Source organism: Vanessa cardui, chromosome 16 (genome assembly GCF_905220365.1).
Source record: "Vanessa cardui chromosome 16, ilVanCard2.1, whole genome shotgun sequence".
NCBI classification, from domain to species: domain Eukaryota; kingdom Metazoa; phylum Arthropoda; class Insecta; order Lepidoptera; family Nymphalidae; genus Vanessa; species Vanessa cardui.
In genome coordinates this window covers 9741758-9754485 of record NC_061138.1, presented here as the reverse complement: position 1 = coordinate 9754485, position 12728 = coordinate 9741758, and the positions used below count along the sequence as shown (strand labels likewise).

Below are 12728 nucleotides of genomic sequence, written 5' to 3'. Positions count from 1 at the left end.
AGGCTTCTTAGGTAACTAACTAAACATATAGGACGTGCCCATTATTTGGCATTTTTATTTGTTTATTATCAAATGTGTTTTGTAATATTAATTCTTTATTTGAAATAAACTGGTGATTGGCAAATTTTTTATAGTTTTATTTTATTTCTTCAATTTTGTTTTTAATTATTTAAAGTTAATATCTAGAGTCCATCGCATTAGTTGTCATATCTAAATTTTTTCTTCGTGGTTTTGGCATGTGAGCGATAATGTGGTTCGACATCTCAGCACCAAAATCGGCAAAGCCTGCAAAGCAGAAACTAATTCGACATGCATCGTGTCCCTCGTTCCTGTATGACGCTCGTTGACCATTCATTTTAGTTACTTTATAACGCATGGAGAGACCTTTACAATGGTAAACGTTGGTATGTCTTGTTGATTGAATGCTTTTTCCTAAAAAATATTGTAATGTCCTTATTCTGGCATGAAATCTTCTTCTAAAGACATACAATACCATTTCTTCCTCTATAAATATATTTCTGAAAAATAAGGTGAACACGCTCTTATTAGGTCTTTGAAAGTAAATATTCTGCTAATTAATTATTTAAAAAAAAATATTTCAGCATATTTTTTAATGTTTTGTATTTCCTAGAAGATCAATTACAAAATTGATGAGTTACTAAAATTTTCTGTTATATTTTGTATAACGTCTTCCTGATTGCAGAACCATGCAAGCCGACTGGGTACATAACTGCCTAGTTACCACCCAAATAGAATATGTGATCCCACCAATAATTTGTATTGAGTGGTTCAAGGGATGGATTGTGTTATCACAGGCTTAAGGGGTATGATGTTCCTATGTTTGGCGAATTGTAGCCTCCTCTTAAAAAGGTTGGCGGTTTTTTCATATTGTCAATATCTAGGGTAGCGAAATCTATACATACTTAAATTTCTTTCTTTTGTTACAATTATAATTATGTTCAAATTTCTTCCAAGAAGTATTTTCAATAACTCAGTAGTTATTCTATTACATCAATCTAAAGTAAATAAAACTTAGCACCTCCTATCATTAATTTAAGTTTCTTTTTTTAATATTTTTTCATGGTATCTTTTCGATAGACAGTTTATACACTGTATGTTAGTTGTGTAACAGTGTATGTAGTTGTATACACCGCCTAAGACTGTCTATCGCTGTTGTGTTAGTGTCTTTTATTACACTTTTTATTTACTTCGTGATCACTTGTAATCTCAGCAAATGTTCAGTATCATTGGGAAAACAATCCTATTTAACGTTTCGTTTCCAAGAAATTCTAAGATGTTTCTTAAAATTTATTGCGCTTACCGAACGCAGTTGTACTGAAGACAGTTATACTGCATTAATCGTTTACAAATGGATTCCGTGAATTTAAAGCCTATTTTTATCATTTAGGTTTCACGAAAAAGTTTTCGCCAATGATTTAATTATAGCGTTCAATTAAAAAAATACTAGTACTAAGGTAATAATGAAAGTAAAAAAATAAATATTAATTTAAAATTAAATATTTAAAACTGTAAAATAAATACATTATGAAGCCAAAACGGGAACATAAAACATTTTTAACAAGACCAGTTTACAATGTTTACATTTTCACTTTTTAAACAGAAATTACAATGCATTATCTTTGTACAATGGAAATCCAGAATCCAACAGGCATCTGTTTCAAATTATTCTTTTTTACATTTATTTAAAAAGACTTCATACCAAAAAGTATTTAATAATTGTAAATAATGCTAAGATCAATTCTCAATTAACAATTTAATAATGAATGGCTTACAGCTACTAAATGCCTATAATGATTTAGGAGAATGTCTTAAGCCGACATTACGAATAGAAAACCCCGTTGTCTCATGAAAAAACGGCCACGGTTTTTTGTTTACGTTTTTGTTAGGATTTAATTCTTAAATAATCCAATCCAATCAAATAATACAATTTTTTATAACATTTCATTGTCTCCCTTTATAAATAAACTTAATTTCTCATCAAGCAACCTCTTTATACCACTCCTCAACCTTTAACCAATTGTGTAAGACCTGAGTGAAACTTTTAATAATTTATTTTAAAAATTAAAATCTTAACTTTTTTTTACAAGTGTATTTGGCACAAGTTGAATCGGGAGGTCTTTAGAAATTGGTCAAGCGCTGTTGCCAATTTTGGTAGCACCCACAGTATTAATTGTATTGTATTATTATGAGACGCGTTGATATGCGGGCGACCTCGTCTGTTCGTACGAGATATCTTCGTATTTGGTTATGATCATCGATCTGACCTTATTTAACGTTATGAAATAAACGTTCGCTTCCAAGAAAACCTGCTACTTTTTAAAATTGTTATTATATTTAATTATTATTATTATTTTTCGTTCGATTAGTATCACCTCAATAGTTATCAAGTTAGAAAAGTTTAATGGCTATAAATATCAGCTTAGATGTTTCTCGGTTGTCTATAAGCTTCTATACATCTTACCTACCTTCTTGATTAATATTCCTCTCATATCTCGAGCGCTGGTTTGAAGGGAACCTTTAATGGCGTAAGTCTGCTTATATATAGCGAAATTTTACTTATTTTTATTTTATTATTTATCATAATAATCGACGAGCTCCGTGGTCGAATAGTATGTACACTGGTTTTCATGGGTACGCCACTCCGAGGTCCCGGATTTAATCCCCGGCCGAGTCGACGTAGAAAAAGTTCTGTCTGCTTGTGGTACCGTCGTTACTTCTGATTTTCCATAACACAAGTGCTTTAGTTACTTGCATCGGGATCAGAGTAATGTATATGATGTTGTCCAATATTTAAATAATAATTATTATTATTGTAAAAAGCTAATAGTTTGCGCGTATGTAGGGAGTAATCTCTGGAACATATGATCCAATTCTAAGATATTTTGTTTGATATTCGTCATCATTGTTGAGTGTAATAGAGTATGAATTACATATATATCACATTATTCCCTTTATTAATAAATAAAACCCGGATTTGGGTCGTAAAGGGATTCACTTTATAACGCTATCTACAAGGGATATAATAACAGGTGTATAGGAAGAAACATAAAACATGTTGGACTGTCAGTGTCTTTGTGAGGATACCACCGCTTGCCTGCCGTATAACACAAAGCAGATATACTAGCTTAATGGTTGAAGCATTTTTATTCCTTGAATGATATACAAAGTTAATTAATTGAAAGATTTACGTCAGTTATAAAACTTTGATAAAAGAGGCCTTGTGCCGGATTTGTATAAAAAAAATTCTACGTGCACACCCAGTTTTTAAGTTTATTAATATAATGAAATGTATTGTTTTGTTTATGTAATATTCTAATTAATTATTATTAACAGTAAATAGGACAGTTAAAATTTCTTAATTAACGTCGTGACTAGTTCAATGAATGTATAAAATATCATTGTCTTACTATAAAGATCGTTTTGAATATCAGACAAATGAAAGCAAATCATCAAGATTGTTCATTAGCACTGCAATTTATTAGTTATTATTTTGACATTTCTATAGCGTTGCCCACCATGGGAACTAGGTTGCAGTATTCCTCATGTCCGTAATTACTCTGCCACACACCCTTTTACAGTTAAAATAACCAGTGCTTGGCTACCCACTGACACTGCTAGCTGCCTACTTCCATCATACAGTTATACGCGTATTAAATTTTAATTATCCAGATATTTCTTCATACGCGTTTATCGTTTACGTTTAACATAATAACAATAATTACGGAATGAATATGTGTGCGTTATGAATTTATCGTTCATGCATGAAATTCGAAATGTGCACGACAGTGAGGCCGGTTTACTTCCTAAAAGTAATATTGTTTATATTTATAGATGTGATATAGGAATGACTTTCTTTGAACCTTCAATAGTGAAAGCCGCGTTAAGGTCTGGATCGTTGATACTAATTTTGTAAGGGATGTGAGTTAGTGGTACCTACTGCTTAAAACCCCTAGATCTACTGGAGAGATTGGCAATTCTTTGAAAATATGCATAGTTTGTTAATGTCTATTAATATTATAAATGTGAAAGTAACTCTGTCTGTATGTCTGTTTGTCGCTCTTTCACGACCAAACCGCTGAACCGAATTTGATAATTGATGAACTCCAAGAAAGTACCTACATAGGCTACTTTTTTGCCTAACATGTGACTGTCAACACGCTAAAACGCGAGCGAATCCGTGGGCGACTCCTAGTATTTTATAAAAAAATAATTTGAGGGTAATTAAATAGTATTTGTTGTTGTTTATTTTTTGTATGGAGATGTTAATGCATTTTAAAAGTCACAGTATCATCACTTAGTTGTATGATTAGGAAAGTTATGTCATCATCATAAAACTAAGAATATTCTTAAATTAAAATCATTATTAAAATATATCTTAGATTTATCACTTGTTCCAGAAGTTTATTCTGTAATAAGAACAACTCGAAACTCTTAATTGAAAACGAGCTTGTCAGAATGTGATATACGACATAGACTAAACTAAGTATATTTACACGTATCAAAATGTCGTAACACCGAAAGTCGGTTTTCATTTCACGGGTGAGAAACGAAGTGAGTCTTTTACAGAATCGCACTGTTATATAGAATAAGATACATTCGCTGCAAAAGGCTGATTTAACTATGTCTTAAGATAGGGGACCACAATTTACTGGTAGTAAAATCTATGTAAATAATTATTATATATATGTATATAAATTGATGTACATTGTTAAATTAAAAGTAAACTGAGGAATTATAACAATAATGTTTTGGTAGTCAACTAAACAAAAGCATTGGGTTATTGTGATTTTAGATAAAAAAAAATGTATTTGGAAACTGTATTCTCGATATAGGCAATATGAACGATATAGGCTAACTTTCGTTAAAACTCACTGATTTCTCTTATGCATGCATGCCCAGTCAAGAGGGGGGAATACATGGTCATCAAGGCCACATATAGAAAGAGCTTTCGTTTATCAATATCTTGAAGGTGAAAACTATTTACTCTAAAGTCTAATACAATATTCAACCAATTGAGTTGATTTTATATTAAAAAGAAACAAGAATTTTATATCAATTGATAATATATTTCTTAATAAACAATATTTTTTTATTTGTTAGTCGATATATTATTTAATTAAGTAATAATATATTTAAAAATAAAAATTCAAACTATGAAGCCTCACAATGTTCACGTTATTAGTTTGACGGCCGGGGACACACACCTTTACCTACAATCGAAACTAAGTGAAAGACATCTGCGCTTGCGCACCTCCAGTTGCGAATACGACGCGCACGCGACGCGCATGTACTGTTTGTGCTATAAATTAACTGCTGTTAATTCGGTTATTCATCATTGTTGCTTAATCTCTTTAACTTTTTTTCATTCATCTTACACGTTCGATCTAAACACGTGTAATATTTGTTTGTTTGTGTAATTTTCATACATTTACTTGTTATATGTTATTGGGTCACATTACGAAGTGTTGATATTTATATGGCTTTTGAAATAGTATAGTGTATCGTTGTTCGGTGTTTGGTTACATTGTATTTTATACTATAACGAAAATATTATATGGTGAAAGTTGTATTCTTGCATAGATGTGACGTCATAAACTGTATTACAATAATTTATTATCTTAATTATATTTAAAATGCGAAAGTTTGAATGGGTAGGTTTGTTATTTAAACACGTCAGAACGGCTGAATTGATCTGGATGAAATTTACTTTAAAGATTTTTTGTGGTCTGGAATAAAACATAGTTTGCTTTTTATGTCGAATACCTGTTTAGTGCACCCCTCATTCGCGAACGAAACTGTAGGCACAAACTTGTATGCAACTAGTAGGCATGTTTTTTTTTGCATTTGACTATGTGATTTTGGTAGACATATTGTTTTATGAAAGTACAACTGCAGTATATCAGTGAAATCATTTCTGTATACATATACAGAACTTCCGTTTGTTCGTCACGTCAATTCACATGTTAACATGATCAGCAGTTCAATTTCATATCACAAGACTAGAAATGGTTCAGTAACCATTTCTAGTTTTCAATCCACTGAGTTATAACACGTGAATATTAATTAAACATTGTAGGTACAAAACTAAGAACGACTTAATCTTCATCTGCTTAGTTTTTTTGTTTATATAATATCTAGTATAATATAATAATATAGTTTTTTGTTTATATAATGTCGTGCTCGGTGGTGAAGGAAAACATCGTGAGGGAACCGGCTTATGTTGGATGAAAGACATATGTATCCACCGAATCGTATTACAGCACCATTTTGGTATATACTGCAAAAACTTTTCTTAAAGCACATAGATGTCCTAGTCGTGAGCCAATGACAGGCTGTTAATTTACCCTTTTTTAGTGTCAATGATAGCTTTAAAAACAGAGGTAATATCATTTGGTGGTCTAAGTCGTCTGTTATTGAGTTGCTATTAATTAATCTTCTATAGTGAGTTGGTAATAAGCGCAGTGTGGGGGTAACCTCGTTTACGCGATCGGTCCTTATAAGGCGAACTCTTAATAACTCATGCTACCCTGGTGCTGGAAGTCGCGGCAGGATATCATTGCAAGCGTATCTTATTTGTTTTATTAAATCTCTTTTCGAATAGTCTGGCTTCAATTTAGATTTATATAAAAACAATAATAAAATAGGTACCCGAAAAAAGTAACAATATTTTGTTATCTTTTACGCAGGCGTTTTAAATCGATCAAAATTTTTATTTCAACTTACTGTAGGTACTTACTGTAGATCACCAAAAATGTTTATAATGTAAAGTAGAAGGTTTGACACATGTAGTTTCCTGAAGGCATTTTTTTGACCAAAGCAAAAAAATATATGTTCTGATGTTTTATTCATTTATACAGAGTAACAAATATAGACACGTAAAAATAGGAAAATATTTAAAAATAACTGACGTAATTTCATTATTTCGTTTAAGTAATTTCAGTGTTTCTTGTTAACGTATTATTCTCATGCGAATTTATTAAGCGGCAGATAAATCTTTACGAAGTTACAACGAAAGTTATCTTACTTAATTTATACCAACTATGAACATAAATTAAATAACATAAATAAATATACGTCAATAAAATACAAGATGACTCATACAAAATTCAAAGTTTTTAGTAATTCAATAAAACAAGTGGTATTTTCCAAAGAGTTTTTTTTTATTTATTACTCATTACTAGCGGGTGGTATAATAAGTTACTTAATTACCTGATAATCAAGTCGTAGATAAAAAATAAATAAAAAATGTAATAACATGTAAATAAATTTGAAAAACATCGACAGTTTAATTATAAATGCAATTTATAATAATTGAATTATTTGTATACATTTAACATACTCATTTATTTTAAATTTTATTGTTAAATAAAATAATAGCTGCACTTGCTACAAAACTATTATCCTAGAAACGGCTGATGCATCACGCTCGGCATTGCCGATACCATCTCAGAGAAACTGCGTGTCTAAATAGATTCCAATATTTATAACGAGTACCGACAGCTCTCGTTAACTGATAAAACGAGTTTCACTTTAAAAGCTATCACGTCAATAGATGAAATTACTTACGTATCGAGGAAATTGAAACATAGAACGTTATAGCGTCTTATTCTATGCTGGATAGGGTAGCCACGCACTGGGAAATAAGAGCCGGACGGTACCGCAATTAATAACTCAGACAATTTGTTTCAAAGACACTTTATAGAACTAGGCACTTCATTAAAATAAATAAGTATACAGTCTTTAAAGCTAGATTTTACCCTATTAATATTCTACATATATTTTCTCTGAATCGCTACATGCAGCTGTGTTGTAATCTGTGAAATATATTAACAAAAATCCATAGAAAAAATACACTTGTAACGTTGATATTTATCCGGACATAACCGTGAGAAACTTAACCTGTCCAGCATAAACCTTGGTAACCCTAATCCCGGTAATAGAATTTTCAACCGGTTATGAATTTGTAGGGACACCGGCTATTAATTTGATAGTTTCGCGTGACGAGTTTGCATTGTGGGCGGTGTACTGAGTTTATCTAGATCGACATTCTAGTCTGCGAAGGACGCTGTCTGAGTCTTACGAACCTAACTTTGTATTTCGCAATGTGAACCCGTACCTGCTTCTTAGCTATTTGATATTAGACTCGAATTACATTCGCGGTAATTGTTTCTAGTTTCGTAATATAGTCTATATCGTGTTCTAGTATGCGCTTTAGGAATTATAAGTTATTGGAATTAGGTATTGCATTTCCAAAAAGGTTTCTTTAGTATTTTTCCTTTTTTTTTGATATATTCGACATACAAAATATGTAAGATGCTAATGAATAGGATTTTTTCATTAATTATGATATTTAAACCTGTAAAGTAGGACCAACAATAAAGTAACTACGGGGAATTCTTGAATCTTATGCAAAACGTATCATAAAATTCATGAGTTTTATCTGAAAACAAAATGAGGATATACTTTAAGGAGAGCAAAGTTAAGCAGGTGAGCAGGTTTTAATATGAGATCACAGTGATCCACTTTAATGAAAATAATATTTTCTTTTTTTAAATAAAGTAATATTAATATTTTGAAAATATTAATATTACTTTATTTAAAAAAAAGAATTAATTCTAAAATTAATTCATATTTATTTGTATATAATGATAATATAGTATTTAAAATATTTATGGAATCAGAATATATGTTTCTAATTTGATTATTTTGTTGCCAGCGTGCAAAGGCACCAGAATGCACGCCGCCATGTCGCCGCGCGCAACCTCGAATAACGAGCACGCCGAAACGTTCTACCGATGCGCGTGCGCAGCCGACGATCGAGTCAGACGGTAAGTCGCCAACTATCTATTTAGATCGATATTACATTTCTGTTAGTTAACATTACAATAAGATCATCATAAAAATAAATAATATAACAATTATCGAACTGAATGCGTATTTACAATGCATTAAGTATTATTATAACAAATAAAAAAACGACCAAAAAATACATTACTTAGATCCATAAAACGTTATTTTAACTTACCTAACTTTAAATTAATAGTGTAAAGTTAATTGTTGAAACCTTTAAAATGAAATAATTTAATCACATAATAAATGTTGGAAAAGTAATAACAAAGGAAAAATTATTTTCCTTAGTGTGATATTAAAAAAAAGTATTTTTCATTGCCTATAACATTTTTAAGCTTAAAGGTCAAAAGTCAAAGTGAAAATTGTGTTCTACCTGACCTGTTTTCTTTTTATGACTTTTTATTTATTTTACATAGTGGTTTAAATTTTAAAACGGTAATGAGAACCTAAATTAATTATACGTAATATGTACGTTTTGGCGTGCGTAAGTGCGTCTCTCTGTTTCGTTTATGTGTGTGTGTGTATGGAAAAATAATTCGTTTACTATTCGAAAATAACTATTTAAATATATTTATAGGTGAAAAGAAATGATAAAAGTATCACTGAAACGGTAAAGTACATATGTATGACATAAAACATGTATCTAGTATCTACTAAAGGTAAAACACATCTTGAATATTTTGCTGCGAATAGCTCCGTCTTATTTCTGAAACATGTTATGCCTTTCCTTTATGTACTTACTTATCGTAACAAGTTCTGTGACAAAACATTCCTTGACACGCGAATATATTTTTAATATATTATGTAACTTGTTGAAGAAAAAAAAAAAACATTATATTATCATACCGATTATGTAGTTTATAATCTGTAAATAAATTTCATAATTCTCAAATTTTTGCTCTCTTTTCTTTTATTGCGCTAAAATAGGATAGCAATAAGTTTTATGATTTCTTTTTTTAATGTTTATATTAAGAATATATATTAAGATTATTTATTTAAGTTAACGTTTTTTTGTAATTCAAACAATGCAGAAGTTTTAGAAAAGTTAGAAAGTGAAAACAGGTCCAACTAAGGAACAAAAAATAAATCACTTATGTATCTAAAAGAAAACTTTTTTCAACTTCTACTAAAATACTATATTTGCGTAAGGGTTTAAACAAAACAAATGTTTTGTATTCCAATCTAAGACATGTTTTTTAAGAATGCTCAATATGGAGGAATGATTCATCTAAGTATTAATTAATTGTTCATTATGTCCCTGATGTTATAAGAAACTAAGTTGTGAATTTTATATAAAGTTAAACTAATGGGACTATTATTTTTATCGTAGATGTACAAGTTATATTACGAAAAACTTAACGTTCAAAAGGAACGTGCTTTATCGTTCACGTATAAGGCTTTTATTATTTAAACGCTCCATTTAAAAACTAGGTAAAACAGCAGTGGGTACTAGGAGAGTAGAATCGTGCATCGTTCGAGGCACACAGGAGGTATGCATTATTAAGCCAGTGTTCTGAGGGTCATGCTAAAATATCGAGACTTGTAGCCTCAGGTGGTATATAGGGCAAGGATGTTTGTAGCATGCGCGGTAACTTTATATAACTTATTTTATCGAGCTATTGTCTTGTGCACAATGACATTCTGGCGATAAGGGAACACGTTTTGAAAACGGTTCGAAGTAATCGAGTTTTCTATATATTGTGCAATGTTATCAATAAAATTATAATTGAATTATAATTGAATTTATTTGAATACTGTTGCAGTTAATAAATACGGGATATTTACCTGACTCACGAGTTTCAGTCTCGTGGACAAGACATTCATAGATAATGTCGAAATATCGAGCTCCACCAACTAAAAATAACAAAACATAAAAAATAAAAATAACCATGTTAATTTAAAATCTTATTTGAATACGATTTAACATCAAGGTCAAAACTAAAAGTGGCAATCAAAACGTTGGCCTGTAAGGAGAAAAGGAAATTGGCTCTTATTTTTTTAATCACCCTTAAAATCATAGGTTGCTGTCTTGTGTGATCCAGTGTATTAATGTATTCTTCTTTAATATATTATTCGTGTTGTGTATTGGCAATGAGCAAGCTCACTTACTATCCGGTACTTGCACGTCCGCCTGTCTATTACATAAAAAATATATACTTACTACTTATTTAGAAGTAGTAGCAAGTACTCATTTTTAAATTTTACTTTTATAAATAGTACTATTAGTAATAATTATTTGATGACACTACACTACGCTATTCGGAACAGATAACATTATTTCATGCCATTGAAATTAAACGGCATATTAAAGTTGTCCTTAAATTAATCGTTTTCAACTTGAATGAAATGCTTTTGTTACATACGATAACTAATGTTTACATTTATCGTCGATTCGAGACCTTCTGAATATCATTTAGACTTTGTTTCTTATGAATGATTCATTGATAAATTTGCCCAAAGCGTGTTTGTGCTGCGGCCACATCGTCGCGACACGTCTGGACAAGTTGTTCATGACGAATTACGAACGCTAATTCAGTTCGCGTGACTGTGTAAGCTAGGTAGGCTTGACAAAGCTCGCGCGGCTAACTAAACTTTGCGTGCTCTCTGCTTATAGAAAAACGTCTAGTTGCGTGCACGTCACGTTTTCTATTTTTTACCGTGTCTAGTTCGAATGAACTACAGCATCGTTATTATAATGCATGATTTTTTTGAACCTTGTACCCAGTGCTATACCCTTTTCCAATCAATGGTGATAAACAATCCTTCGATTGCGTATGGAATACTTTTACAACCATTTTCTGGCGAATCTATATATTTTTGTTTTTAGCTATAGATGAACAAAAAGGTTGAGTAAGACAACGAGATGCGATTATTTGCGCGAAAGTACGGCCGTAGCAATATTGAATTTAAATTACTGTATTTTACGTTTCATTTTCATTTTTATTCCGCGAATTCAGAAACTGAGTTTATTTTGTTTGCCGTTGCATGAAAGTTAATAAAACTAAGATGGAGGTCAAAGTATGTTGGTACCCGAGGAAGTTATCCCCTATTGCAACTTTCACAAGGCCGCTGGGTTGCAGTCCCGACCTTTCTTATATTATTTTCTCATTTTCTTTTTAATATAAACTTCGTTAGAGAAATAATGAGTAGTCGATTTTTAGAATCCATCGTTACGTTTTCGCTGAAATTAATTAATCGTAAATATTTGATGTCAATTAATTTAATTGTAATCAAATTCCGCAATGTCTTGATTAAATATTTTTATATATTTTAATTATGGAATGAGTTGTAATTGCGATTTTTTTCTTTCTTATAACAAAATTTACGAGTTGAATTCTTGATTTCAATAAGTTTTAATTAAAATTGACATATTGCTTTAATTATTTAATACATAAGGAGTATGGGTCGTTGAGTAAATAAATAGTAAAAGTTTCGTTAAGTAAATTGTGACACACAACAGTTGTGTTCTCCAGTTGCAATAAAGTTTAATTATTATTTACTCAGTTTACTTGTAGTCCTGCGAAAGGGTCGACAGTCTGTTATAGAATAATACTGAACGAATACAAGTTACGAAATTGTTTAGGGTAATGCTTTAATAGTTTGTTGAAATATTTGGAAAATCAATAAATTATTTGATAAATATTAACTATAAAAATACATCAGCTGTTTATTTCCGTCAAATTTCGTTTATGACGTAGATTTTGTTTCAGAATTTCATGATTTCGACAAACCCCTTGTATCCTTAGTAGTGTTTGGTTTTTGGGCCGTCTGTTGTCTTTTTTATTTAAAATTTAGATAGGCGGTTAGGTTATCAATGGCCCATTAGCCATTGTCCATAGAAATTATCACAGCGAAAA

The 12728-nt window shown here is 30.8% G+C and overlaps 1 protein-coding gene across 12 annotated transcripts in view; it reads left to right on the top strand.

Moving 5' to 3' along the window:
• Nucleotides 1-12728, top strand: part of LOC124536027 (supervillin-like) — a 208404-nt gene that overhangs the window by 27972 nt on the left and 167704 nt on the right. For 4 of the 12 annotated variants that reach the window (XM_047112409.1, XM_047112411.1, XM_047112410.1 and 1 more), the window contains exon 4: nt 8738-8849. In XM_047112409.1, the coding sequence (XP_046968365.1) occupies nt 8738-8849 (112 nt within the window). Of the gene's footprint in view, nt 1-5241; nt 5435-8385; nt 8509-8737; nt 8850-12728 lie in introns of those variants that run through there. The other 8 variants (XM_047112416.1, XM_047112412.1, XM_047112419.1 and 5 more) reach the window with 8 other exon arrangements.